The sequence below is a fragment of the Rhinoderma darwinii genome, chromosome 9, assembly GCF_050947455.1.
Source record: "Rhinoderma darwinii isolate aRhiDar2 chromosome 9, aRhiDar2.hap1, whole genome shotgun sequence".
In the NCBI taxonomy this organism is placed as follows: domain Eukaryota; kingdom Metazoa; phylum Chordata; class Amphibia; order Anura; family Rhinodermatidae; genus Rhinoderma; species Rhinoderma darwinii.
In genome coordinates this window covers 46718199-46741931 of record NC_134695.1, presented here as the reverse complement: position 1 = coordinate 46741931, position 23733 = coordinate 46718199, and the positions used below count along the sequence as shown (strand labels likewise).

Genomic DNA, 23733 nt, shown 5'->3' with positions numbered 1-23733 from the left:
TTACTAAATAATACTGCCACACCATAACCACATAGTGACTGAATAATATCACCATACTGTTACTAAATAATACCGCCACAACATAACCACATAGTGACTGAATAATACCCCCATACTGTTACTAAATAATACTGCCACAACATGACCACATAGTGACTGAATAATACCACCATACTGTTACTAAATGATACTGCCACAACATGACCACATAGTGACTGAATAATATCACCATACTGTTACTAAATAATACCGCCACAACATAACCACATAGTGACTGAATAATATCACCATACTGTTACTGAATAATGCCGCCATAACGTAACCACATAGTGACTGAATAATACACCCATACTGTTACTAAATAATACAGCCACAACATAACTACATAGTGACTGAATAATACACCCATACTGTTACTAAATAATACTGCCACAACATGACCACATAGTGACTGAATAATACCCCCATACTGTTACTGAATAATACCTCCACATCATAACTACATAGTGACTGAATAATATCCCCATAGTGTTACTGAATAATACCGCCACATCATAACCACATAGTGACTGAATAATAGCCCCATACTGTTACTGAATAATACCCCCATACTGTTACTGAATAATACCCCCATACTGTTACTGAATAATACCGCCACACCATAACCACATAGTGACTGAATAATACCCCCATAGTGTTACTGAATAATACCTCCACACCATAACCACATAGTGACTGAATATTACCTCCACCTACACCATGACCTCATACAAATGTAACAATCTCTTACATGACTCTTAACGCGTTAAATCTACTGCGGCAAGAAACCTTTAACTTGACACTTTTTAATGGCTTTTGTTGCGTGATATCACGCTGCAGCAAGTTATCAGAGTCAAGTTAAAGGGGTTTTTCCCACAAATGCACGTATCCCCTATCCACAGGATAGCGGATACATGTGTGATACCGAGTGCTGGCTGCGGTTCACCAAAGCTTAAAGAGCTTGTCCATTTTTTTCCCCCCAGAAACAGTGCCACACCTGTTCAAGAGCTTTGTCTGGTATTGCAGTTCCTCTCGATTTAAAGTTTTAGGACTGAGCTGCAATAATCCCAGACACCCCCGTTAAGTGTAAAATGCCAGAATACATTTTTCTGGTTCTATCATGGATACCCAACAAGGAGATATTGAGATTGTCAGATGTCAGGTTATTTTAATGGAGCACTTCGGGGGACTTTTGGTCCCCCATTCTCCTCATCGCTGGGGGTCAGACCCCAGCGACCACACATGTATACCCTATCCCGTGGATAGGGGATACATGTGTTTTGTGGGTAAACCCCTTTAAAATTAGCTAGATCTGTATTACCATCACATATTGATGGAATAACCCCACCATACTGTTACTGAATAATACTTCCACACTATGATCACATAGTGACTGAATAATACCCCAATACTGTTACTAAATAATACCACCACACAATAACCACATAGTGACAAATACTACCATACTGTTACTAAATAAAACACTATGCAATGACCAAAACTACCACCATACAGTGACCATAGATACTAGTTCTACACAGGCGCACTGCAGACCATGTAAGTGAATACAATACAGTTACATCCAGTGACTCACAGGTGACATCTTGTCTTCCCAGAGTTGGTCACTTTCCTTTTAACCATGATGACTTTTCCCAACCACGACTTGTGTCTGCAGAATTTGACACAGAGATCTTTGGCTCCTTATTTTTCCAGCACACTCCCTAACTATTCCCCACCTCTACTCAAACTTTCCATCCATAGTGCCACCTTTGATGACATACACAGTAATAGTATCCCCCCTTTTGTGCCCCATATAGGCCCCACACAGTAAATGCAGTTTTTAGTGCCGTAATTCGCCGTACGTTCACTCACTCTGAATTTACTGCTTTTTCCATCTCTTCAAGACCAAACTAAATTTAAGGATTAGGTTACAATTGCCCATAGAAGTCTAAGGAGAGTGGAGGAAGGAGCAGAGTGAGGAAAAAGGCATAGAACACTTAGTAGAAAGTTGCTGCGTCTCTGTCTCTCTATCTCATCCCAGTGCTGGATTCACAGCCTCACTGCTCACGACTGCTGTATAATGTCCTCCATGCGGCTGGTATATATATGATAGATAGGAGAGCAGAATTCTCCTCTTCTCTGTGTGCAATGTATAGAAGACATGATAGCAGCTAGCCCCCACTCACTAGCTCAGAGAAAATGGAGAACTAGAGAGAGAGCCTGCTGGCGGGAAAACTGTTTAAAAAAAAAAGAAATAAAAAAAATGCCACATACAATTAATTCAATGGACAGCAATAGTGTTATTTCACATATGACTTGTTCTGAAAATTCACCTGAAAGGTTAGGTATGCTTTAAAGTGTTATTCCCATTTTATAAAGTTATCGCTAGGATATCACATCACTTTATGATCGTTGAGGGGGCCGACCCCTGGGACCCCCAATAATAAAAGGGCTTCAGTGCTAAATTAGTGCTGAGTCCCCATATAAGTTTTCCCTGCAGAGCGGAGCTCCAGCCACTTGGCCGTTCACTTGAACAGGGCCGTGCAGCATTTCCCTGCAAAGCGCGTGGCCAGGGGGGAAAAAGTAAAAGGGGACGCCACAATACGTCATCACATTATAAGATGGGAATAGTGATAAGGGTTTAATCAGGGCTTAAACATAAGTAGCAGGCAAGGGGCCGCAAGTCTCTGGTATGAATTCCTGCAGAACATTATGTGCTCATGTCTTTTCATTAGAAGATTACAAAGAGCACAAATTGGTTTCAATGGCCCATAATGGACCACGGACGTGTGACTGCCGGCTCAGTCCTGTAATGTCCCTACCCTAATGTATACATCTTCTGTTTCTTTGTGGTAGAATCGCCCGTCTGACGTTCCTGTGCAGTCCCGGGGATTGGTCACCACTGACGTCAAGGCAAAAGATATTGTGCTCGATCACCAAAGTTATTGCAGCATAAAGGTGAAGGAGCGCCATGTTTCTGGGGACGTGTTAGGATATATTACACCGGTAAGTCATGACTCCTGAATGACATATTCACATATATAGGATGGCCTTGGATATAAAGAAATGTGTACGTTCAGATAAACATTCTGATACATGATCCTTTTGTCTTTAACCTGTTAAACATGCACATCAAATGGCTGAACGCCCGATTTTATTTTAAAGATCAGAGAAAGATCTGATCTCCGCAATTTTTTTTCTGATGTAAGGACCGGGGTGTCCTCCTTGGGTCCTACAAGCATCCTATACCTAGAGTGACAACACAATAGTTCCTGTGCTCAGTGTTATCATAGGGGCATTAATATTTCGAGCAGGCTGCTGGGGCAGGAAGTGTTGTCATGGAGACACCGGACAAGAAGCTTTCCTCACAGGCAACCTGTAACGTCCATGTCCCACACGAACTGTACTTTAATTTTCAGGTAGTTCTTCGTTCTTGTTTAAAATGGGAATACTAAGTTTTATGTTCTAAGACGTCTCATTTGTATATCCATGTTTGAATCAAGAGCTTCGTCTATAAACCTTGTCCATTGAATTCAAGAATTTCATTCAGTCCTATTGCCACAGGTGTATAGAATCCAAGATCCAGCACCTCACCATGCAGTGTGTCTAACAAACATTGTGAAAGAACGGGTCGTTCTAAAAACAAAATCGCGTCGTCCTGTAATAGGAGGTCACTGCTGTAACAAGTGCGTTTGTGAAATGTCGTTCCTCCTTGATATTTCACGATCAACTGTGAGTGATTTTAATACAAAGTGGAAGCGTTTAGGAACCACAGCTGCTCCGCTATGAACTGGAGATCACGTGAAGTTATGGAGCGGGGTCGCTGAGTACTGACGCGCATAGTGTATAAAAGTCGCCAACTCAGTCGCTGACTCAAGAACTGTAGACATACAAACCTCCTCTGGCATTAACATCAGCCCAAAAACGGTGCGCCAGGAGCTTCATGGCATGGGTTTCTATGGCTGAGCAGCGGCATGCCAGCCTTACAACCCCAAGCACAATGCCACGTGTCAGATCTAAGGTGTAAAGCCGCCACTAGACTCTGGAGCAGAGTGACCTGCCTGACGGCATTGTGCCAACTGTAAAGGTTGGTGGAGGAGGGATAATTCTATAGGGTTGTTTTTTAGGGCTTGGTCTAGGCCCCTTAGTTCCAGTGAAGGGAAATCTTAATGCTTCAGCAAACCAAGACATTTTGAACACTTGTAGCTTCCAACTTTGTGGGAACAGTTTGGGGTTCGGCCCTTTTCTGTTCCAGCATGACTGTGCCCCAGTGCACAAAGCATATTCCATAAAGACATGGTTGGGGGAGTTTGGTGTGTAAGAACTTGACTGGCCGCACAGAGCCCTGACCTCAACCCCAGCCAACATTTTTGTAATGAACTAGAATAGAGACTGCGAGCCAGGCCCTCGTGTCCAACATCAGTGTCTGATTTCCCAAATGCTCTTCTGGATAAATGGGCAAAAATTCCACAGACACTCCAAAATCTTATAGAACGCCCTCCCAGAAGACTGGAAGCTGCTTTAGCTGAAAGAGCAGACCAGCTCCAAAATATTTCTTATGGTTTTAGAATAGGGTGTCATGAAAGCTACTGTCGGTGTCCCTACACTTTTAGCGCTATAGTGTGTATATGTATATAATATATAAATAAATCATTGTTACATGCATAGATATACTAGTGTGAAATTCTTGGAATATCCACAAGATGTCCCTCTTGTACCACATACAGTAACTCTCTGCACTGTGCTGCAATATGCTGAAAGCCAGAAATTGCGGTGTGAAATTCAGGTGAAGAATAACATATAACTATTACACAGAGAAATTGTAACGTATTAGGAGATAAGGATAATATACTATCCTCAATAATGATCTATATCAACAAATACACTTCACATTTGTGAATAGGGGTTAAAGAGGCTCTGTCACCACATTATAAGTGGCCTATCTTGTACATAATGTGATCGGCGCTGTAATGTAGATAACAGTGGTTTTTATTTTAAAAAAAACATCCATTTTGACGGAGTTATGACCTATTTTAGATTTATGCTAATGATTTCCTTAATAGACAACTGGGCGTGTTTTTATATTTTGACCAAGTGGGCGTTGTGGAGAGGAGTGTATGACGCTGACCAATCAGTGACCAATCAGCGTCATGCACTTTTCTCCATTCATGTGTTCAGCACATCATGATCTTTCTAGATCATTATGTGCAGTCACTTACTCACACATTAACGTTACTGAAGTGTCTTGAGAGTTAATAGACATCGCTTCCAGCCATTACGCGATGTCTATTCACAATCCCGACTATTCGGTAACGTTTGTGTGGGACTTAAAGCACAGCAAGCGTAATCTTGCGAGATCACGCTTGCTGTCATTAAGTCCCACACAAATGTTACCGAATAGTCGGGATTGTGAATTGACATCCCGTCCTGGCTGGAGGTGATCTCTATTCACTCTAAAGACACTTCAGTAAAGTTAATGTGTGAGTATGTGACTGCACATCATGATCTAGCATTTCCGTTGGAACGGAGCCCTGACTGACACAAACTGAAACCAGAGGTTTCCGTTTCCATCACCATTGATTTCAATGGTGACGGATCCGGTGACCATGGTTTCAGTTTGTCTCCATTGTGCAAGGGTTCCGTAGTAGACTACGGTATTCATCCCGTCAAAACGACGGAACCCTTGCACAACGGAGAAAAACTGAAACCATTGGCACCGGATCCGTCACCATTGAAATCAATGGTGATGGAAACGGAAACCTCTGGTTTCAATTTGTGTCAGTCAGGGCTCCGTTCCGACGGAAAGCTCAGACGGAACGGAGCCCTGACGCAGATGTGAGCGAAGCCTAAGCCAGCAGTCCTAGCATTAAAGTGAGCAGGATTTCCAAAGCTGGATGCCAGCACACACTTTGTGCAGCTCCACTGCTTGTATAGCAAAATACTCATTCACTCGGGTACAATCTGAGGATTTTATTATGGATGAAGAAGCATTGGTTTTACTAACCAAACTTCGATATCCCTGCTGACTAACACTGCCACTGCTTTCTTAGACCAATCTACCAACCTTCTCAGTACCAACACCCATTCTACCCAATCTACCCAACCTTCTCCGTGCCTGTCCTTGACGTGCATTACATACTGACTCTGCTAATTCTTGCGTATAATAGACATGACCCTGTTTGGTCGCTATGATCGCTCACATGTATTGAGAATGTTAAGGCCCTTTTACACGAGCCAGTTATTGGGCAAACGCACGATCATGGAACGCATGTTGCCGATAAATGTCCTGTGTAAACAGGGCAGCGATCAGCAGATGAACGAGCAAACGCTCGTTCATCTGCTGATCATATCGTTTTAAAAATGAAAAATATTATCGTTGTCGGTAACACATCTCTTTGTGTAAGCAGGGAGACATGCTGTCGACTTCATACTAATGTATGGGGACGAGCGATCGGAGTAACGACCACTCGTCCCCATACATAGCTCCTTGTACCTGGAGCAAATGAGCGACGATCAACAAGCTGTCTCATTGATCGGCGCAGGTTTACACAGCCCAGGACAGGCCGTGTAAGAGGACCACTGACATACACCTGCTTGGATATGGCGAAGACCCACTCCAAAAGCTTATGTCCATAAACACTGCGGCTTGCAAATAATATCCAATTATGACTTCTACTTACAGTGGAATGGCCGTGGATATGATGTTGCAAGAACATTTGCTTCTAAGTTCACCCTGGTTTCTCCAGTCTGGCTGCAGATTAGAAGAAAAGGTAGACAGTCTTACCAGGTGACCGGACTTCATGACATTGATCAAGGTGAGTTCTTACAGTTAAGCCCCTTTTTTAAACACACACATAAAAAAAAACCAATACGTTTACTGAAGATGTTGCATGAAGACGGGATGGTTAATAAGAAGGTGGTAAGTTGTAAAAGTGCGTAGAACCTTTTGAAAGTTAAAATCACTTTGTTTACTGTGTATCCAACTTTAATAACTTCTGCTCATTCTCTAGAGGGTGTCACAGTGCAACCTTCTCCGTGTTGTTTGACCAGCTTCTATCAGCCCTGGGGCCGCACACCCTCATCAATCACATCGCAACCTCTTCTAGTTTCCAGCAGGGCGGCTGCACAGAGGCAGGGAGAAGTAGAGAAGCCGCAGTAGTGGCTCCTGTTCATCAGCGGATCCTGTGTCTGAGAACGTGTGTATCTGACATGACGTGCAGATGTTCTATTAGCCATATAGAATCTGTGAAAGACCATGTGCATGGAGAGGTTGGGACTGGGAGAAGGGGGTTAATGGAATCTGTGACCGTACAGAGAACATTGTGCTGTCCGGGGCATCTAAAGAATGAGCAGGATTCCCAAAGTTAGTAAAATAGCTCACCCTACTGACGTTATAACATGTCTTAGGCCTCATGCAAATCGTTGCCGTTTATCCGGCCGCAAAATGCCTAAGGCTGGATTCACACGAAGTCATTACGTCCGTAATTGACGGACGTATTTCGGACGCAAGTCCCGGACCGAACACAGTGCAGGGAGCCGGGCTCCTAGCATGATACTTATGTACGATGCTAGGAGTCCCTGCCTCGCTGCCGGACAACTGTCTCGTACTGAAAACAGGATTACAGTACGGGACAGTTGTCCGGCAGCGAGGCAGGGACTCCTAGCGTCGTACATAACTATGATGCTAGGAGCCCGGCTCCCTGCACTGTGTTCGGTCCGGGACTTGCGGCCGAAATACGTCCGTCAATTACGGACGTATTGACCTTGTGTGAATCGAGCCTAAGGCCGGATTCAGACGTACGTGAGCGTTTAGCGCGCGCACAAAACTCTGCGTTTTGCGCGCGTGGTAGCAGCGTGTCAGCTCCGTGTGTCCTGTTCGTATGGATGCGCGGCTGCGTGCTTTTCGCGCAGCCGCCATCATTATGACACTCCGTTTGGATGTTTGTAAACAAAAAAGCATGTGGTGCTTTTCTGTTTACATTCATTCTTTTACTGCTGGTGCGCGAATAACGCTTGTCCCACGGAAGTGCTTCCGTGGGGCATGCGTGATTTTCACGCACCCATTGACTTCAATGGGTGCGTGATGCGCGAAAAATGCCGAAATATAGAACATGTCGCGAGTTTTACGCAGCGGACTCACGCTTCACAAAAAACACGGACTGTCTGCACTGCCCCATAGACTTGTATTGGTCTGCGCGAGCCGCGTGAAAACCACGCGGGCTGCACGGACGCAAATCACGTTCGTGTGAATCCGGCCTAAGTGTTGCTTCTGCAACCGTTCCATATGTCTGTATATTATAGCTGTGCAGTTTCCCTGAGTTATCCCTATTTGGGATGCACGCATAGGAAGGTCACGTGATCGGATTTCCCAGGCGATTCCTAGCAATGAATCTGCAAATGGGTGGCTTCCATGTGCTGTCAGTTATTTTTTGTGGACCCATAGACTTGAATGGCAGCAAGGTTCCTCAAAAATGGACAGGGATAGGAGTTTAATTTGCAGAATGAAACGATGGGTCCGCAAAAAACACTGATGAGTACATAGCCCCATAGTGCACTGACCCATTCGTTTCTATCTGTAAAAAATGTGAATAGCACGCTGACGAAAAACACGGTCGTGTGCATGAGCCCCAATGTTATTGCATACAAACCACCATTTTAGTTTTAAAGGGGAAGTTGAAGTGCAATACATTGTGAAAATAAGTATATACATCTCTGCAGCTTTTCTGTTGGACTGGATTCATACATGCAGTTTTTGTACGTTTTTGCTGCAGTTTTAGTAAAAAAAAATTATGCTGAAGTCCATAGTGGATTTAGAAGGAAGGAAAGGTATAAAGACGGATACTTCTCTCTTAGGTATTCACTCCTGAGTTTGGCTAAAGAAAATGTGTGGATCCAGACTAACACTGGCTTGCCCCTTTGCAGTTTCTCCTGTTGGCTCCAATTCTTCTATAACAACCCCTCTCCTTTTTCCTCTGGTCACTTGTAAGGGTATGTGCACACGACCTCTTTCCAGACGTAATGGAGGCGTTTTACGCCTCGAATTACGTCTGAAAATACGGCTCCAATACGTCAGCAAACATCTGCCCATTACCTGCAATGGGTCTTACGATGTTCTGTGTAGACGAGCTGTCATTTTACGCGTCACTGTCAAAAGACGGCGCGTAAAATTACTGCCGCGTCAAAGAAGTGCAGGACACTTCTTGTGACGTGATTGGAGCCATTTTTCATTGACTCCAATTACGTTCCGTAAAAGACGCCGCGAAAAACGCGTGCACTTGTAAAAACGTCTAAAATTCAGGAGCTGTTTTCTCCTGAAAACGGCTCCGTAATTTCAGACGTATTTGGCGTTGTCGTGTGCACATACCCTCACATTTATGTGATAATAAATAAAATACAGTTGGAACTATTTCTTACATTTGTCAAACCAGTGGCATATTTGGAGGGGACTGAGGGAACATTCTGTATACGGTTTAGGCTATGTTCACACAGCAAATTTTTCATGTGGAAAAATCCAACGTGGAATTGGCAGAGAATCCGCAACAGAAATCCTAGGCTGATCCTCAGATTTCAGTTGCGGGTCTGCATCAAAAACTGCCATGTTTATGCACTCAGGCTAGCTCCATCCAATGGGGCTGATCTGCTTGAACAATAGAAGGCTTTATACAAGTAGAACTCATGCGACTCATGCGTTTTCCACATCGGAATCCGCTCGAATTTTACGCCGTGTGAATAAGGCCCAATGGGGTATAAAAAAAAGAGCATCTGAGATCCAATACCTGCCCACATGGTGTCTGGCAAATTGAAGAGCTCTGAGTTTCCCCGAATACAATCTAGTCCTGGAAGGCTACTGCCACCGAGCATGCTGGGAATAAATGCTAAATAAAGACCAATTACCTGGCCTATGGGCACAATATCATTTTTTAATTAACACTAAAAAACAAATCTCTTTTTTTATAATTGATATTTTTTATTTTAGGATGGATGAAAGACATTAAGAAGAATTCTAAGAGCACACGGATTGGTAAGTTTATTAACATTTTTAAAGTACCATGAATATATGGAGCTCAAAATGGTACAAGTTCCAACCCTTCTAATAAACTATGCAGCCAAAAGTATGTGAACGCCTGACCAAAACAAATGATATTAGCTTGTAGGACATCTCATTCCAAAACCATGGAGTCCGGCCCCCTTTCGCGTTTGTAACAGCCCCCACTCGTCAGCACTCGGCAGCCTGGCTCTGTGAGTTGTGTGGTCTGCTGCTTCGTGGCTGAGCCGTTGTTACTTCTTCCGTTTCACAACATGATCAGTTAGGGCCTGTTCACATCACCGTTCATTTCCGTGTCGGGGTTCCGTCTGAGGTTTCCGTCGGGTGAACCCCGCAACGGAAAGTGAAAGTGAAACCACAGCTTCCATTCAGTCACCACTGATATCAATGGTGACGGAAACATCGCTAATTGTTTCCGTTCGTCACCATTCCGGCAGGTTTCCGTTTTAACGACGGAATCAATAGCGGAGTCTACTCCGGGGGATAGGGGATTGTCCACATACTCTTGGCCACATAGTGTATCTTAGGGTGGCCATTCCTCGATGAGTTCTGCGGCAGCGGACGTTTAAATGTCGTTTTCTTTAGCGTATTGTAGACGGTAGGGAGACTGGATGAAGAGATACGTTTGAGATTTATTGATGCAGTTGCAGCAGTTTGGGTACCTATGATTATCTTCTGTTGGACATAACACATAAGGCATATCTAGGGGCATTGGAAGGGTAGAGCTGAACTTGCCAGGGCCATCAACTATCCTTTAGGTTTTCGGCTTTATGGCATTTATGTCGGGATATAGAGACACTGCAGCCTTTATGCTTTACTTTCTATTGTCGTACTGTCTGTTTCATTGTATATCATGGCGTGTTCCGTTTTCGTATGCAATCCGTTATCTTGTTACCAGAGTGCAGTGCATTGTTGGAGCTCTGATGACCGTTACACAGTTAGAAATAAGTTTGTTAAGCGTGTTGGTAATCTGCATACAAATTCCAAGAAAAACCCAACATAATTTTTACCCTCTGGGTGAATGGTGAATATATGTCTCAATTCAGTACCAGATCAGGAAAGTATGGTCTTTTATGACTGAAGACTTGACACTGAGAATATCCAGTTTCAGTTGGCCAAACGTTGACCAACAGGCCCCATTTAATTATAATAGGGTCCATCGAGATATCCGTCATTTTGTCAGCAAGAACCGCACTGCATTTTGTACTATTCTGACTGTCAAAAGTGATAGGAACACTGACAAAATCCCCATCGGAGTCTATTTTCAGTAATGTAAACAGAGCCCAGTTAAACTTTTTAGATTGTAACTGTGAAAGGTTAAATTTTTTATTTTATTTTTTTGTTGGTTTACACCACAAACATGATTCACCTAGTGATTTATGTGTTGTTATATCCCAGTGCCACGGGTCCTGTTTGACAGCTGGACATTCCAGGACTTTGAGAGTGTTTTCAGCAGTGAAGATGAAATAGAAGATCTGTCAGATGCTTTGATTCAGAGTGCAAAGGTCAGTATTGTATATTTGTACTTTTCTTTTCCATTTTTTTTTCTTTATTTTATGACAATTGCAAAACAAATATAAAGAAAGCAAAATTTAGTGTTTTCTAAATGTACTTGTTATTTCAGAAGATATTGAGTTTAAATATGGATTCAAATTAAAATCCACTAATACATCACTGCTTTTAGAGGATAAAAGCTCCGTAATACAAAGTGCATTGGAAAATCCATGAGAAAAACCTCTGTGTAAAATTGGAGGCACATTATAGGGCCATACAATAGTTGTGAGCCTTACTCTGTGTAGTTTACAAATAAATCTAAAGCTCGTGTTTACTGCCTGAAGGAGATGTTGATGGCTCTATACTACTATTTGTCTATATATTAGGTGCATAGTGGTGTGAATGGGTTTATCTGTTTAGCTAATTTACCCTTTAAAACTCCCCGTTGCATAGCTCAGTAAGGCTATGTTCACATGGAGTATTTTGGGGGAGGAATATCTGCCTCAAAATTCAGTTTGGAACTTTGAGGCAGATATTCCTCTCCCTGCACGCCGATTTTCGCGGCAATTATCGTGCCGTTTTTCGCCCGCGGCCATTGAGCGCCGCGGGCATAAAACAGCGAGAAATACGCTTTCTCCTGCCTCCCATTGAAGTCAATGGGAGGTCAGAGGCGGAAGCGCCCGAAGATAGGGCATGTCGCTTCTTTTTCCCGCGAGGCAGTTTTACTGCTCGCGGGAAAAAGACGCTGACGCCTCCCATTGAAATCAATGGGAGGCGTTCTCGGGCCGTTTCTGCCGAGTTTTGCGACGCGGTTTCCGTGTCAAAAAACTCGGCAAAATACCCCGTGTGAACATAGCCTAATGCTGCAAAACACTTTTTCCATTGTTTTTTATTTTATTTTTTACAGCATTCACCGTGCGGGTTAAATAATGTAAAAGCTTTATAGTCGGGGTCTTTACGGACGAGGCGATACCAAATATGCGTAACTTTTTTGCTTTATTGTGTTTTTTTTAATAATAAAGCAGTTTGTAAAAGGAAAAAGTGTGGTGTTCATTTTTTTTTTCACTTTTTTTTAAATTAACTTTATTGAACTTTTTTTTTTTTACTTGTCCTACTAGGGGACTTTCATATGCGATCATCCGATCGCTTTTCTAATACACTGCAATACTTTACTGCTTGTCCGTTTAAAACGGACAGGCATATGCTAGGACATGCCTCCGGCATGATCTAGCAGGCATTCATTACAGGCAGACCTGGGGGCCTTTATTAGACACTCGGTGATCTTACAGCCGGGTGTCGGTGGGAGAGAGAAGGAGCTCCCTCCCTCTCCCCAAAACCACTCAGATGTGGTGCACGCTATTGTGCACCGCATCTGAGGGGTTAAACGGGTGAGATAGTAATATCGATCTCACCTCTGGCATCTGAGAGGAGGGAGATTTCACGGCTGCCTGCTCTGTTTACTTTATTCTAATGCAGCGCCGTGGAATAGCGGCGCTGTAGGATAAAGCCCATTAATGACCGCCATGAAAAGGCTAATCGGCGGTCATTAAGGGGTTAAAGAGAACCTTTCACCTGCCCATACATGTGTACTAACGCTGGGGCACTTTACATTTTTTGTATATTTGGCACCAGATATTTAAATAACCCCCTGAACTGTCAATGGGGCGTGAAACATGGCTGTGACACTGTCCAATCAGCTACGGACCGTATCAAATCAAGAGCTGTAGAGAAGAGAGCGTGTGCGCGCACACGTTCTCTCACTCTTCATCTCTCGGCAGACAAGGACAAGACTGATCTCTCACGACAGATCACGCAGTCTTGTACTTGTCTGCCAAACTGGCAAGTGGGAGTGTCTCTGCTACGGACAGTGCAAGAGCTGAAGTGGAGAGCGCGCATGCAGATTGGTTGCTATCGGCAACTCCATCATTTTTCTTTTACACCAGTTTATATAAATTATCCCTTTTTGCATCTTATGCTTTTTGTGCACGTATTAATGTTTTCAGTCATAAATCTTGAGGGGGGCGTCAACTTCCAGTTGATCTTTCTGACTTCAGTGGGATCCTTTTGGACCCACTAAGAGGTCTTGAAAAATTAAACCAAGTCCAGTGGAGGTATAAAGCCACTCTGGCCGTGAGATCTTGATTTCACATTTCTAAAGCCTATTGCACTTGGCTTCTAAGCAACCACTACACCTTCAGGATCTAAACTTAACAAATTTGAAGTCAGCTAGGCGTTAACTTCAATTTGCAAAATGCAGAGAAAGGGAACTTTATCAATTAGCAGGAAGTCTCTGATGGCCAGGAGTAAAGCCGCATCATGAGCTGCAGAAACTATTCAGCAAATTCTTGATCAAATGTGTCATACTGCTGCTATAGCTGCAGAAACTCCTCAGAAAACTCGGGCTCGGCTTTCTCCGGAAGGTGGCTCTCAGAAGCGCAGAGACTCCTGCCCAAACCCAGACCCGAAAGCAAGCTGATAGAGGACATCATGATGTTCAGCGTGCTAATGAGTGGGCGTTCATGCATGATCCTGCTTTCATTTATGATCCAACCATAGTCTATGGCCAACATAGATTGGTTGTGATTGTCAAAATGGAAATTTCATGCACATTCTGTGGTGCCTTAAAGTTTGCAGGGAGGTACCAGGTATGTGCTGCCTGGAAGCAACGTACAGATACCAGACTTGCAAACTCCACCGGAGCCACTCAAGTCATTGCTTACAGGCAATAGCCTTGAATTGAGATTTATTTATTTTTTAGCAAAATCAGAAGTTATAACCATTTTCACATGACTTAATTTGGAGCAACTGAAGTCCGAGAGAGTGGTCTCATGCCCACATGAGGATCTCTTTTGTCAGTAAAGAATCAGGAACATGCATTCCTGCAGATCTACTTCATGGATGATGATGTAGAGACTAGATGGGGTTTTACGCAGGACGATTGTCGGGCAGACGAGCATTAATATAACGCTCGTTGCCGATATTGCCCTGTGTAAAAAGGTCAGCGGTCAGCAGATGAACGAGCAAACGCTCGATCATCTTCTGGTCGTATCGTTTTAAAAAAGTAAAAGATTATCATTGTCGGCAGCACATCTCCCTGTGCAAAACAGGGAGACGCGCTGCCGACATGATAATAATGTATTAGGACGAACGATCGGAGTAACGACCGCTCGTCCCCATCCATAGCATAGTGACAAGAGCAAACGAGCACCAATCAACGATGTCTAGTTGATCGGAGGTCGCTGCAACGGCCGAATGTCGGCCGGTGTAAAAGAGCCTTAATGCCCGACATGGAAATTTCCCAGCAATCAAGCAGGAAACAATAGTTAAATTACAGGAGATGCTACATCATCATAATCCTCATGTCAATCCGTTTAAGGCAGCAATTGAAAAAATGCTCTCAGACAATAATAAGGTTATCAGGGCAGATAAGGCACCTCTGGCCATGCATCTAGGCAGGTTCAATGGTACAACAATTAATGACGTTGCCATTGTTTCTGGCATAGACTGTATGTTGCCTGCTACAGAGTTGGATCAGCTAAAAATCGTTGACTATGTACCTGGCAATAAAACTGCCAATGTTGATTATCAACAGGCTCTGTCATAGTCTCTTATGACTCCCATCTTCTACCAGTTTAGCTGTTAGGTAATTAACCCCTTCCCGACATTTGACGTATCCATACGCCAAAGTCGGGTAGGGGAATTATGGAACGGGCTCACGGAGTGAACCCATACGTTGCCGTGTCGGCTGTATGTTACAGCCGACACTTCAGAGTAACGAGCGGGATCGCGCTCGAGCGCGATCCCTCTCATTTAACTAGTTAAATGCCGCGATCAATAGTGACCACAGCATTTAAATCTTTAGAAAGAGGGGGGGGGGGACACCCTCTAACGACTCGTCGCGCCCCTCGCAATGCAATCACAGGGTGGCGATGGTTGATATGTCTGCCTGGGGGCCTAATGAAGACCCCCAGTTCTGCCATCTTTGTGCTCCTATTAAGCCCTGCCTCTGTCAGAGTCACGATATACTGCAATACATTAGTATTGCAGTATATAGTGCAAGCGATCTAACGATCGCTGGTTGAAGTCCCCTAAGGGGGACTAATAAAAATAAAAAAAGTAAAAATTTGTAAAATAAAGTTTTTATGTAAAAAAAAAAATGAAAAGTAAAAAAAAAAACCTTTTCCCATTTTCCCCCTAGGGCATAGTAAAAAAGGATATAAATAAACATAATTGGTATCCCTGTATCCGTAAAAGTCTGAACTATAACAATATATCAATATTTAACCCGCACGGTGTACGCCGTAAAAAAAAAAAATGTAAACGCCAGAATCCCTATTTTTTGGTCACCTCACCTTCCACATAAAATTAAATAAAAAGTGATCAAACCGTTGCATGCACCCCAAAATGGTATTATTAAAAACGACAGTTTATTCCGCAAAAAAAATAAGCTCTCATACCATGTAATCGACGGAAAAATAAAAAAGTTATGGCTCTCAGAATTTGGCAACACAAAATAAATTTTATTTTTTACACTTCGGTTTTTACTTGTAAAAGTAGTAAAATATAAATTATTAAAAAAAACTATATATATTTGGTATCGCCGTAATTGTATAGACCCACAGAATAAAGTTAACATGGTGTTTTAATTGCACAGTGAATTCCGTAAAAACGTTGCGAAAAAAACGATGGAGGAATCGCAGTTTTTTTATTTTCTACCCCACAAATAATTTTTTCCCCGTTTCCTAGTACATTATATGGCACAATAAATGGTGTTAAGAAAAACTACAACTCTTCCCGCAAAAATCAAGCCCTCATAGGACTATATAGACGGAAAAATAAAAAAGTTATGGCTTTTGGAAGGTAGGGAAGAAAAAACGAAAATGAAAATTTGAAAAATGCCTTTGGCGGGAAGGGGTTAAAAGGTTAAGAATTAAATAAACCGTGTGTAAGGCCCCATGCACACGAACATATTTTTGCGGCCGCTGCGGGTGAATCTGCGGGTGAATTGCGGCCCCATTCATTGCAATGGGCTTGCGTTTTGCGATCCAGGCTCGTTGAAATTAATTCACGCGGCCATGTGCACGGCCCGTGATTTGCGGGTGACACTCCGTGGCCGTCCAAGCCACAAATCACAGCCCCTGCATACCACTACGGTCGTGTGCATGAGGCCCAACTGCCGGGGTATATAGGGCTACCAGCGATTTCCCAGTAAACAAAAAACAAGGGCATGGATAGTCCTACTGGGAAACCCTTAGAACAAATCCAATGAACACACAAAGAGACAGACCGACACTTTTTACCTGGGCAGCACCGGGTACTTTTTCTAGTAACTCCTATAAACTTCAGTGGTGAGGGCCACGCACATGTGTGCCCATCTTTCCTATATGAGTCTGTGATAAGTGGCTAGTTGTGGTCTGTCCGATAGAGGATCCTCAACCTATTTGGTAGGTTATCTTATAGATACCGTCACTTTTACGTGATCTGTTTTTTGACGGAACCTCTTCTTAATGTTGTCGTTGCCAATATTGTATTATTTGTATATTCTGACTTGTCAAATAGGAGCCATTATCAATAACTGAATGTTGATCGGTGTCAATTGTGCGTGTGGCATATTGTACTTCTCTAATGTTATGTTTAAATGCTATTTTTATTACTAGGATGAACAGTTTGATGGATTTGTGGTGGAAGTTTGGAGTCAGTTGGGTGGACAGAAGCGGCAGTAAGCATTTTATTCTCTATGCAAAAGTGGATTCAGTGATTGTACAGATGTGTCCTTCCCTAACTTATCCCTAAACCTTACATATCCCGGATGTATGATGTGAGATGTTAAACAAACCTGTAAAAAAAAAAAAATGTATACCACCGACGGATGCAATCCATCGCCTATAGACTCCCATGTAAAAGCACCTTTATCGTGTACATATTTTTACTTGATGGCTGTGACGAATACCACTAACAAATGCCATCTGTTGGCATGGACTTCGATATAATTTTTTTTTTTATATTTTAACGTATGGGTTTTTTACTGGATGGCAGAAAATTTTATTGAGTTGGTACCACAACAAATTGTATAAATTAATGCAATTCAAGAAAAGTTATGGGTGAACACATTAGTATACTTTTAATTGTGTGTGTTCTTTATACAATTTTTAAAAAAAATGGAAAACCGTAAAATTTTCACCTTTTCAACTCATTTTTTATTACTCTAAAGCACACCTGTCAAACATAAGGCCCGGGGGCCGAATCCGGCCCGCCACCTCATTTTATGTGGCCCACGAGGTCCGCTGCGTGTAAAAACCTGAATCAGGTTTTTACATGCAGCGCCACAACAGCAGGACTTCTTGGTCGCGGCTAAGTGAGTAAGTCTAAGTGATGTCGGTGGCTGGAGTGGACCACTTTAGTCACCTGACCTCACGTCAGTGACTTGAGGTCAGGTGACTGACTCAGGTCAGATGACTGACATGGTTCATTCCCGGGCCGGAACCGACCTCACTCAGACTGCCGCCGCATGATACCTGCTGCTAAATGTCATGCATGTCCGGCATGTGGCCTAGGGCACTCTGGGCCCTATGTGTGGGACTATCTACATGGGGCAGACCGTGTGGTGCCATCTACAGGTGGGGGCTGTGTGGCGCCATCTACAGGGGGGCTGTGTGGCACTGTCTACAGGGGTGGCTGTGTGGCACTGTCTACAGGGGGTGTTGTGTGGCACTGTCTATAGGCGGGGGGCTGTGTGGCACGATCTACAGGCGGGGGGCTGTGTGGCACTCTGTACAAGGGGGGTCCGTGGGGGCACTCTGTACAAGGGGGGTCCGTGGCTGCACTCTGTACAAGGGGGTCCGTGGGGCACTCTGTACAAGGGTAGTCTGTGTGTGTTGGGCTATATATAGAAAAAACAACCCAAGCACTCAAGTATATGACGTTTCGGCCAATGCAGGCCTGTGTTGGGCTATATACAGGGGGCTCAACTGGGGCGTTATTACTGTGTGGCGGCGCGGTTACTGAGGGGGCCTTATGGTTGTCTTCTAAGGGCTGATTGTAATTGTAAGACTGTATAAATGTAACTACTCCTTAACAGTTAAGCGAGCTGTTACATTTATACGGTCTTGCAATTACAATCGGCCAACCAGAAGGCTCATTTGGCCCTCGGTGAAAACGAGTTTAACACCTCTGCTCTAAAGCATTAAATATAAAAATAAAGCAACATTGCAAATAGTCTTTATTAACAACCCGTACTGTTTTATGTATAAAGCTCCTTTGCAGACATATGTGACTCTATGATTAGAAACTGCAAACAAGCCCTATGCAGACTAAGGCTACATTCAGACAAGCAGGTCCTATTTGCACGCGTAAAAAATGCAGCGTTTTTCCTACATTTCATATGCAATCGGTGTGCGTTGCGTATTGGCGTCAGTGTGCTTTGTGTGTGGCATGCATTTTTCACGTCCGTGCAAGCACTTTTTTATATATATATATATATATATATATATATGGTAACTGATGCGTGGAACAATGTGGATGTCGTCCGTGTGCTGTCCGTGGTTTTCACGCACCCATAGACTTCAATGGGCGACTAGGTGCGCACATGAAGTGAGTTTCATGCAACGGACACTCGCTGCGTGAAAACTCACGCATATCTGAATAGCCCCATTAAAATGAAAGGGTCCGTTTGCTGTGCGTTATTTCAACCGACCGCACATGGACGAGAATCACGCTCATCTGAATGATCCATAATTCTACATTCCTACTCTTTTCCATCTGTCTTCTGCTTCTTGCTAACATACATTTGGAAGGTTACAAGGTGTGGGGAACAGCTGGATGGTAACATGAGTGCAGGATCAGATAAATTGTCTTTTTTTTTGTAGTCTGTAACCATGGAGATATTCAGGTTTGCATAGGAGCTGTAAACATAAAGCAGTAGTTAAGACTATTTGCAAAGCTGCTTTATTATTATTATTATTATTATACATTGGATAAAAGATGGTTGCAATGGTGTACATACCCTTTAAATATTAGAAAACTATAAAAGTATGGCCCCAGACAGTGGTGTCAAAAGCTGCAGTGGTCACATCAAAATAGTTATTTTTTTATATTGATGTTTTTTTAATAAATTCGAGCAGCCAAGACAAACCTACAGATGTGTCTTTTTTAATAAAGTATTTTTTTTACTTCTTAACCCTTTTAGAGCGAAGCCATTTTTTCCCCTCTCTTTTACTGCCCGCCTTCCAGGAGGCATTACTTAACATTTATTTTCATCAGTGGAGTGGTGTGAAGGCTTATTTTTTTGCGGGTGGAGTTGTAGTTTCTACTACCACTATTTAAAGTACCAAATAATGTACTGGGAAACTGAAAAATTATTTGTGGGGTGGAATTGGACAAAAATGTGACTCCTCCATTGTATTTTGGGTTTCGTTTTTACTGCTTTTTACGGCAGAAATTACAACTCCACTTTATTCTGCGGCTTAATACGTTAACGGCGATACCAAATTTATATAGGTTTTGTTCTTTTACTACTTTTACAAAGAAAAAAAACATTTGTCAAAACAAAAATTTGTTTTGTTTTACCATATTTTGAGTCAAAACTTTTTTTATTTTTTCGTCGTTTGAGGACTTATTTTTCGCGGGATGAGCTGTAGGTTTTAGTGAAACGATTTTTTGGTACATACAACTTTTTGATCACATTTTACTAAAACATTTTTAAAGCCACTAAGGTGACCAAAAAACAGGGATTGTGGTGTTTTAAATAATGTTGTATTGTTAGGGCTTGTCCACACGTAACCAAATTGCGGAAGGAAAATACACCGCGGAATACAGTAGCAGCAAAGTGGGTGTGGTTTAATAAATATCATCCACACGCTGAGGGAAAATTCAGTCCAGAAATTCACCTGCGGTGCCTAATTTTATTTCCGCAGCATGTCCGCTATTGCTGCGAAAAAGTGAGCTGATTTCCTGCGTTTTTCTGATATACTGTTGAATTTGCAGTGGAATTTCTTACAGGGGCTGGAAGTTTCATCACAGGAAGAAGAAATATCACTATCACGCAGCCCTTGAAAAACTGATCAAAAAAAGCGCAGCAAAATGCCGCACTATTTTCCGCAGTAAAAAAAAGCATGAAATGGTGCGGATTTTCAGCATAGGATTGTCTTCTAGTTGAGGCCCAAATGCTGCGTAAATTTTCTGCAGCAAATTCGTCACGTGTGGACAATCCCTAACAGTTTGGACTTTTATTGACGCGGCAATACCAATTTTGTTTGTTTTTTATTTTTTACATTACGTTAGAGGAAAAATGAGAAAAGGTTTTTTGTTTTTTTTTTAAACTTAATATTTTTTTTACTACTGAAAACTAGTGCCCCCTTGGGGATTTGAACCAGCGATCATCAGATTGCTGGTATAATACATTGCAATAGTAATGTATTGCAGTATATTGTTAATCTTACAGGCTTCGCAGTATATTGTAATTCTTGCAGGCTTCTGTTAAGTCCTGCCGTCGCCAGACCTGCGCTTCTATTGAAGCGCCTTTCACCTGCTAGAGACCGGACAGCAGCAGAGCTCATCACATTCTCTTTCCTGCGCTCTGCTGCTGCAGCGTACAGCACTGTATAGAGGGGGACAAGGGGACAGGCAGCCGTCGCCAGACCTGCGCTTCTTCTATTGAAGCGCCCTTCACATACTAGAGACCCGACAGCAGCAGAGCTCATCGCATTCTCTTCCCTGAGCTCTGCTGCTGCAGCTTACAGCACTGTATAGAGGGGGATGAGGGGAGAGGGAGCCGTCGCCAGACCTGCTCTTCTTCTACTGAAGCGCCTTTCACCTGCTAGAGACCGGACAGCAGCTCATCACATTCTCTTCCCTGCACGCTGCTGCTTCTGCCTGCTACTCTATAGAGAACAGTATAGTACATAAAGGCAGAGAGACCTTCCTGACGTCACCCACCCGTACACACAGGCAGCCGAGTCCGTACATCGAGAACATTCAAGCGGTGTACGTATTTCTGCTAGCAACAGGAAAAATACAAGAAATAAAATGGAGTAGAAAAGTGTCAGAGTGTCCATTTAAAACACATATAACACAAAAAGAAGCCCAAATTCATTAATAATGTATATTACAAGATAGATTTATATTACACATGCTGCTAGAAAATAAAAAGTTGATTGAACGTTTAGCTACGCTTTAAGGCTTAATTTTTCACTGTATGTCATTGTCGATTTTGTTCTGTATTACAATATATCATTCATTGTTTCTGAGGATACGGACATCTCGGGCATATGATCTAGTGTTTCATAATTGATCGGCCCATCAAACAAGCTTCTTATGATTTGGTGTGACCTTTAAAGTAACTCCGGGAAAGTTCTGTTGTCTGTGTTTTATGTATCCTTGTAGGTCTGGAAATGATAGTAATATTGTCAGATTGCTGGACGCAAATAAAACAGCATTCCCTGTGCTGTGATTCCTTGTTTTGATCTCTTTTCAATACAGAACTCTGGTTAATGATTTATGGAGCCATGATTTGAGGAATCAGTAATAGCTGACACCTCCATTGTGCAGCGTGAGCTCCAGTTTTGGTCTCTCCGTTTCCCTTGTATAATCCTTGTTGATTGCTGGTATTTTTTTTTTTCTTGGCTTAGATATTGTAGTTTATTATTTCTTACGATTATCTGTGCGTTATAGCGGTTATTGATCAGCATGGGTTTTCATACCCTCTCGTTTGTTTACCTTCTCCATCAGGAGTGTATTTGTCAGGGTAGCTAAAGTAGCATAAAATGAATACATCTTGATTTTGTTTTTCTTGTTTTCTTTTTATTTATGGATGTATGATTTACAAATACAATTATTTACAGTGCACAACTTCTATTTGAAGGCATTGTCAAACCTATTGCTAATCCTAATTTACATTTTTCTCTTTCTTAAATGTCTCACCAACATTAACCGTATAAATTACAAGCTTTAATTTTGCAAATAGCCTTTATTAAAAGCCGCCTCCTATTTTTTTTTTGTCTACAGTGCATATGCAGATCTATATGTTTCCATGGTAACAGACTACAACCTATCCTTATGTAGTCTGATTCTGCAGTCATTCTCCCTTTTATCTGTCCCTTACTTCTTGCAAACATAGTGACATATGGAAGGGATTTTCCATTTTTTCTTTGCTCTGCTTTGTCTTTTCTTTATAGCCTTGTGAAATTCTACATTATATTGCAATGCTGGACACTAGTAGCGGATTATCAGGCTTCCTGGATTATCTGATGCCTGATTAAAGGAATTTCACTGTGCATGGATAATTTTTTTATTTATTTATTCTCAACCCCTTTACCCACCAGGAAGTATCTGTACATCCTGGTGCAGGGGTTGAAGTATGGAGCGCGCTCACGCGCTGAGCCCACTCCATACAATGCGGGTATCAGCTGTGTATTACATGCTTACAGCCAGGAACAGGGATCACTCTGATTCTGGCCGTTAAATCACTTAGATGCCGCAAGCAATAGCGACCGTGTCAACTAAGTCATTAGAATGAGGGGATGGCTCCCACCGACAGACCATCAGCCCCCCTGTGATGCAATTGTGGGGTGCCGGTGGTTGTCATGGCAGCCCGGGGGCCTAATAAAAGCCCTTCTGCCTTCTTTCTGCTACTGTTAAACCCTGCCTCTGGCAGGGCTTAACAGGAGCCTGTAAAAATTATACTGTAAAGCAATACATTAGTATTGCACTGTATAGTACCAGCGATCAGACAATAGTCTGGTTCAAATTTCCTAGGAGGACTAATAAAAATCTTTAAAAATAATTAACGTTTTCAGTAATGTATAAAAAAATATTAAAAGTTAAAAAAAAAACCTTTTCCCATTTTTCCTCTAAAGTAATGTATAAAATACAAAAAAAATAATTGGTACTGCCGCGTCCGTTAAAGTCCAAACTATTACAACAGACCATTATTTAACTCGTACGGTGAACATCGTAAAAAAAAAAAGTTAAATACATTTTTGGTTGCCTTATCACTGGAATAAAATGTGATCAAAAAGTCGTTTTTACCAAAACATGCTGCTATAGAAAACAACAGCTCGTCCTGCAAAAAATAAGCCCTCACACCGCTCAATCGATGAAAAAATAAAGTTATGACTCTCAGAATATGGCGACACAACTTGTAAAAGTAGTAAAACATA

At 42.4% G+C, this 23733-nt stretch overlaps 1 protein-coding gene across 2 annotated transcripts in view; it reads left to right on the top strand.

Annotated features, from left to right (window-relative positions):
• Positions 1 to 23733, top strand: part of CHID1 (chitinase domain containing 1) — a 266132-nt gene that overhangs the window by 16280 nt on the left and 226119 nt on the right. For both annotated transcript variants that reach the window (XM_075836955.1, XM_075836956.1), the window contains exons 3-7: positions 2896 to 3045; positions 6722 to 6854; positions 10016 to 10060; positions 11483 to 11589; positions 17236 to 17297. In XM_075836955.1, coding sequence (XP_075693070.1) covers positions 2896 to 3045; positions 6722 to 6854; positions 10016 to 10060; positions 11483 to 11589; positions 17236 to 17297 — 497 coding nt within the window. The remainder of the gene's footprint in view (positions 1 to 2895; positions 3046 to 6721; positions 6855 to 10015; positions 10061 to 11482; positions 11590 to 17235; positions 17298 to 23733) is intronic.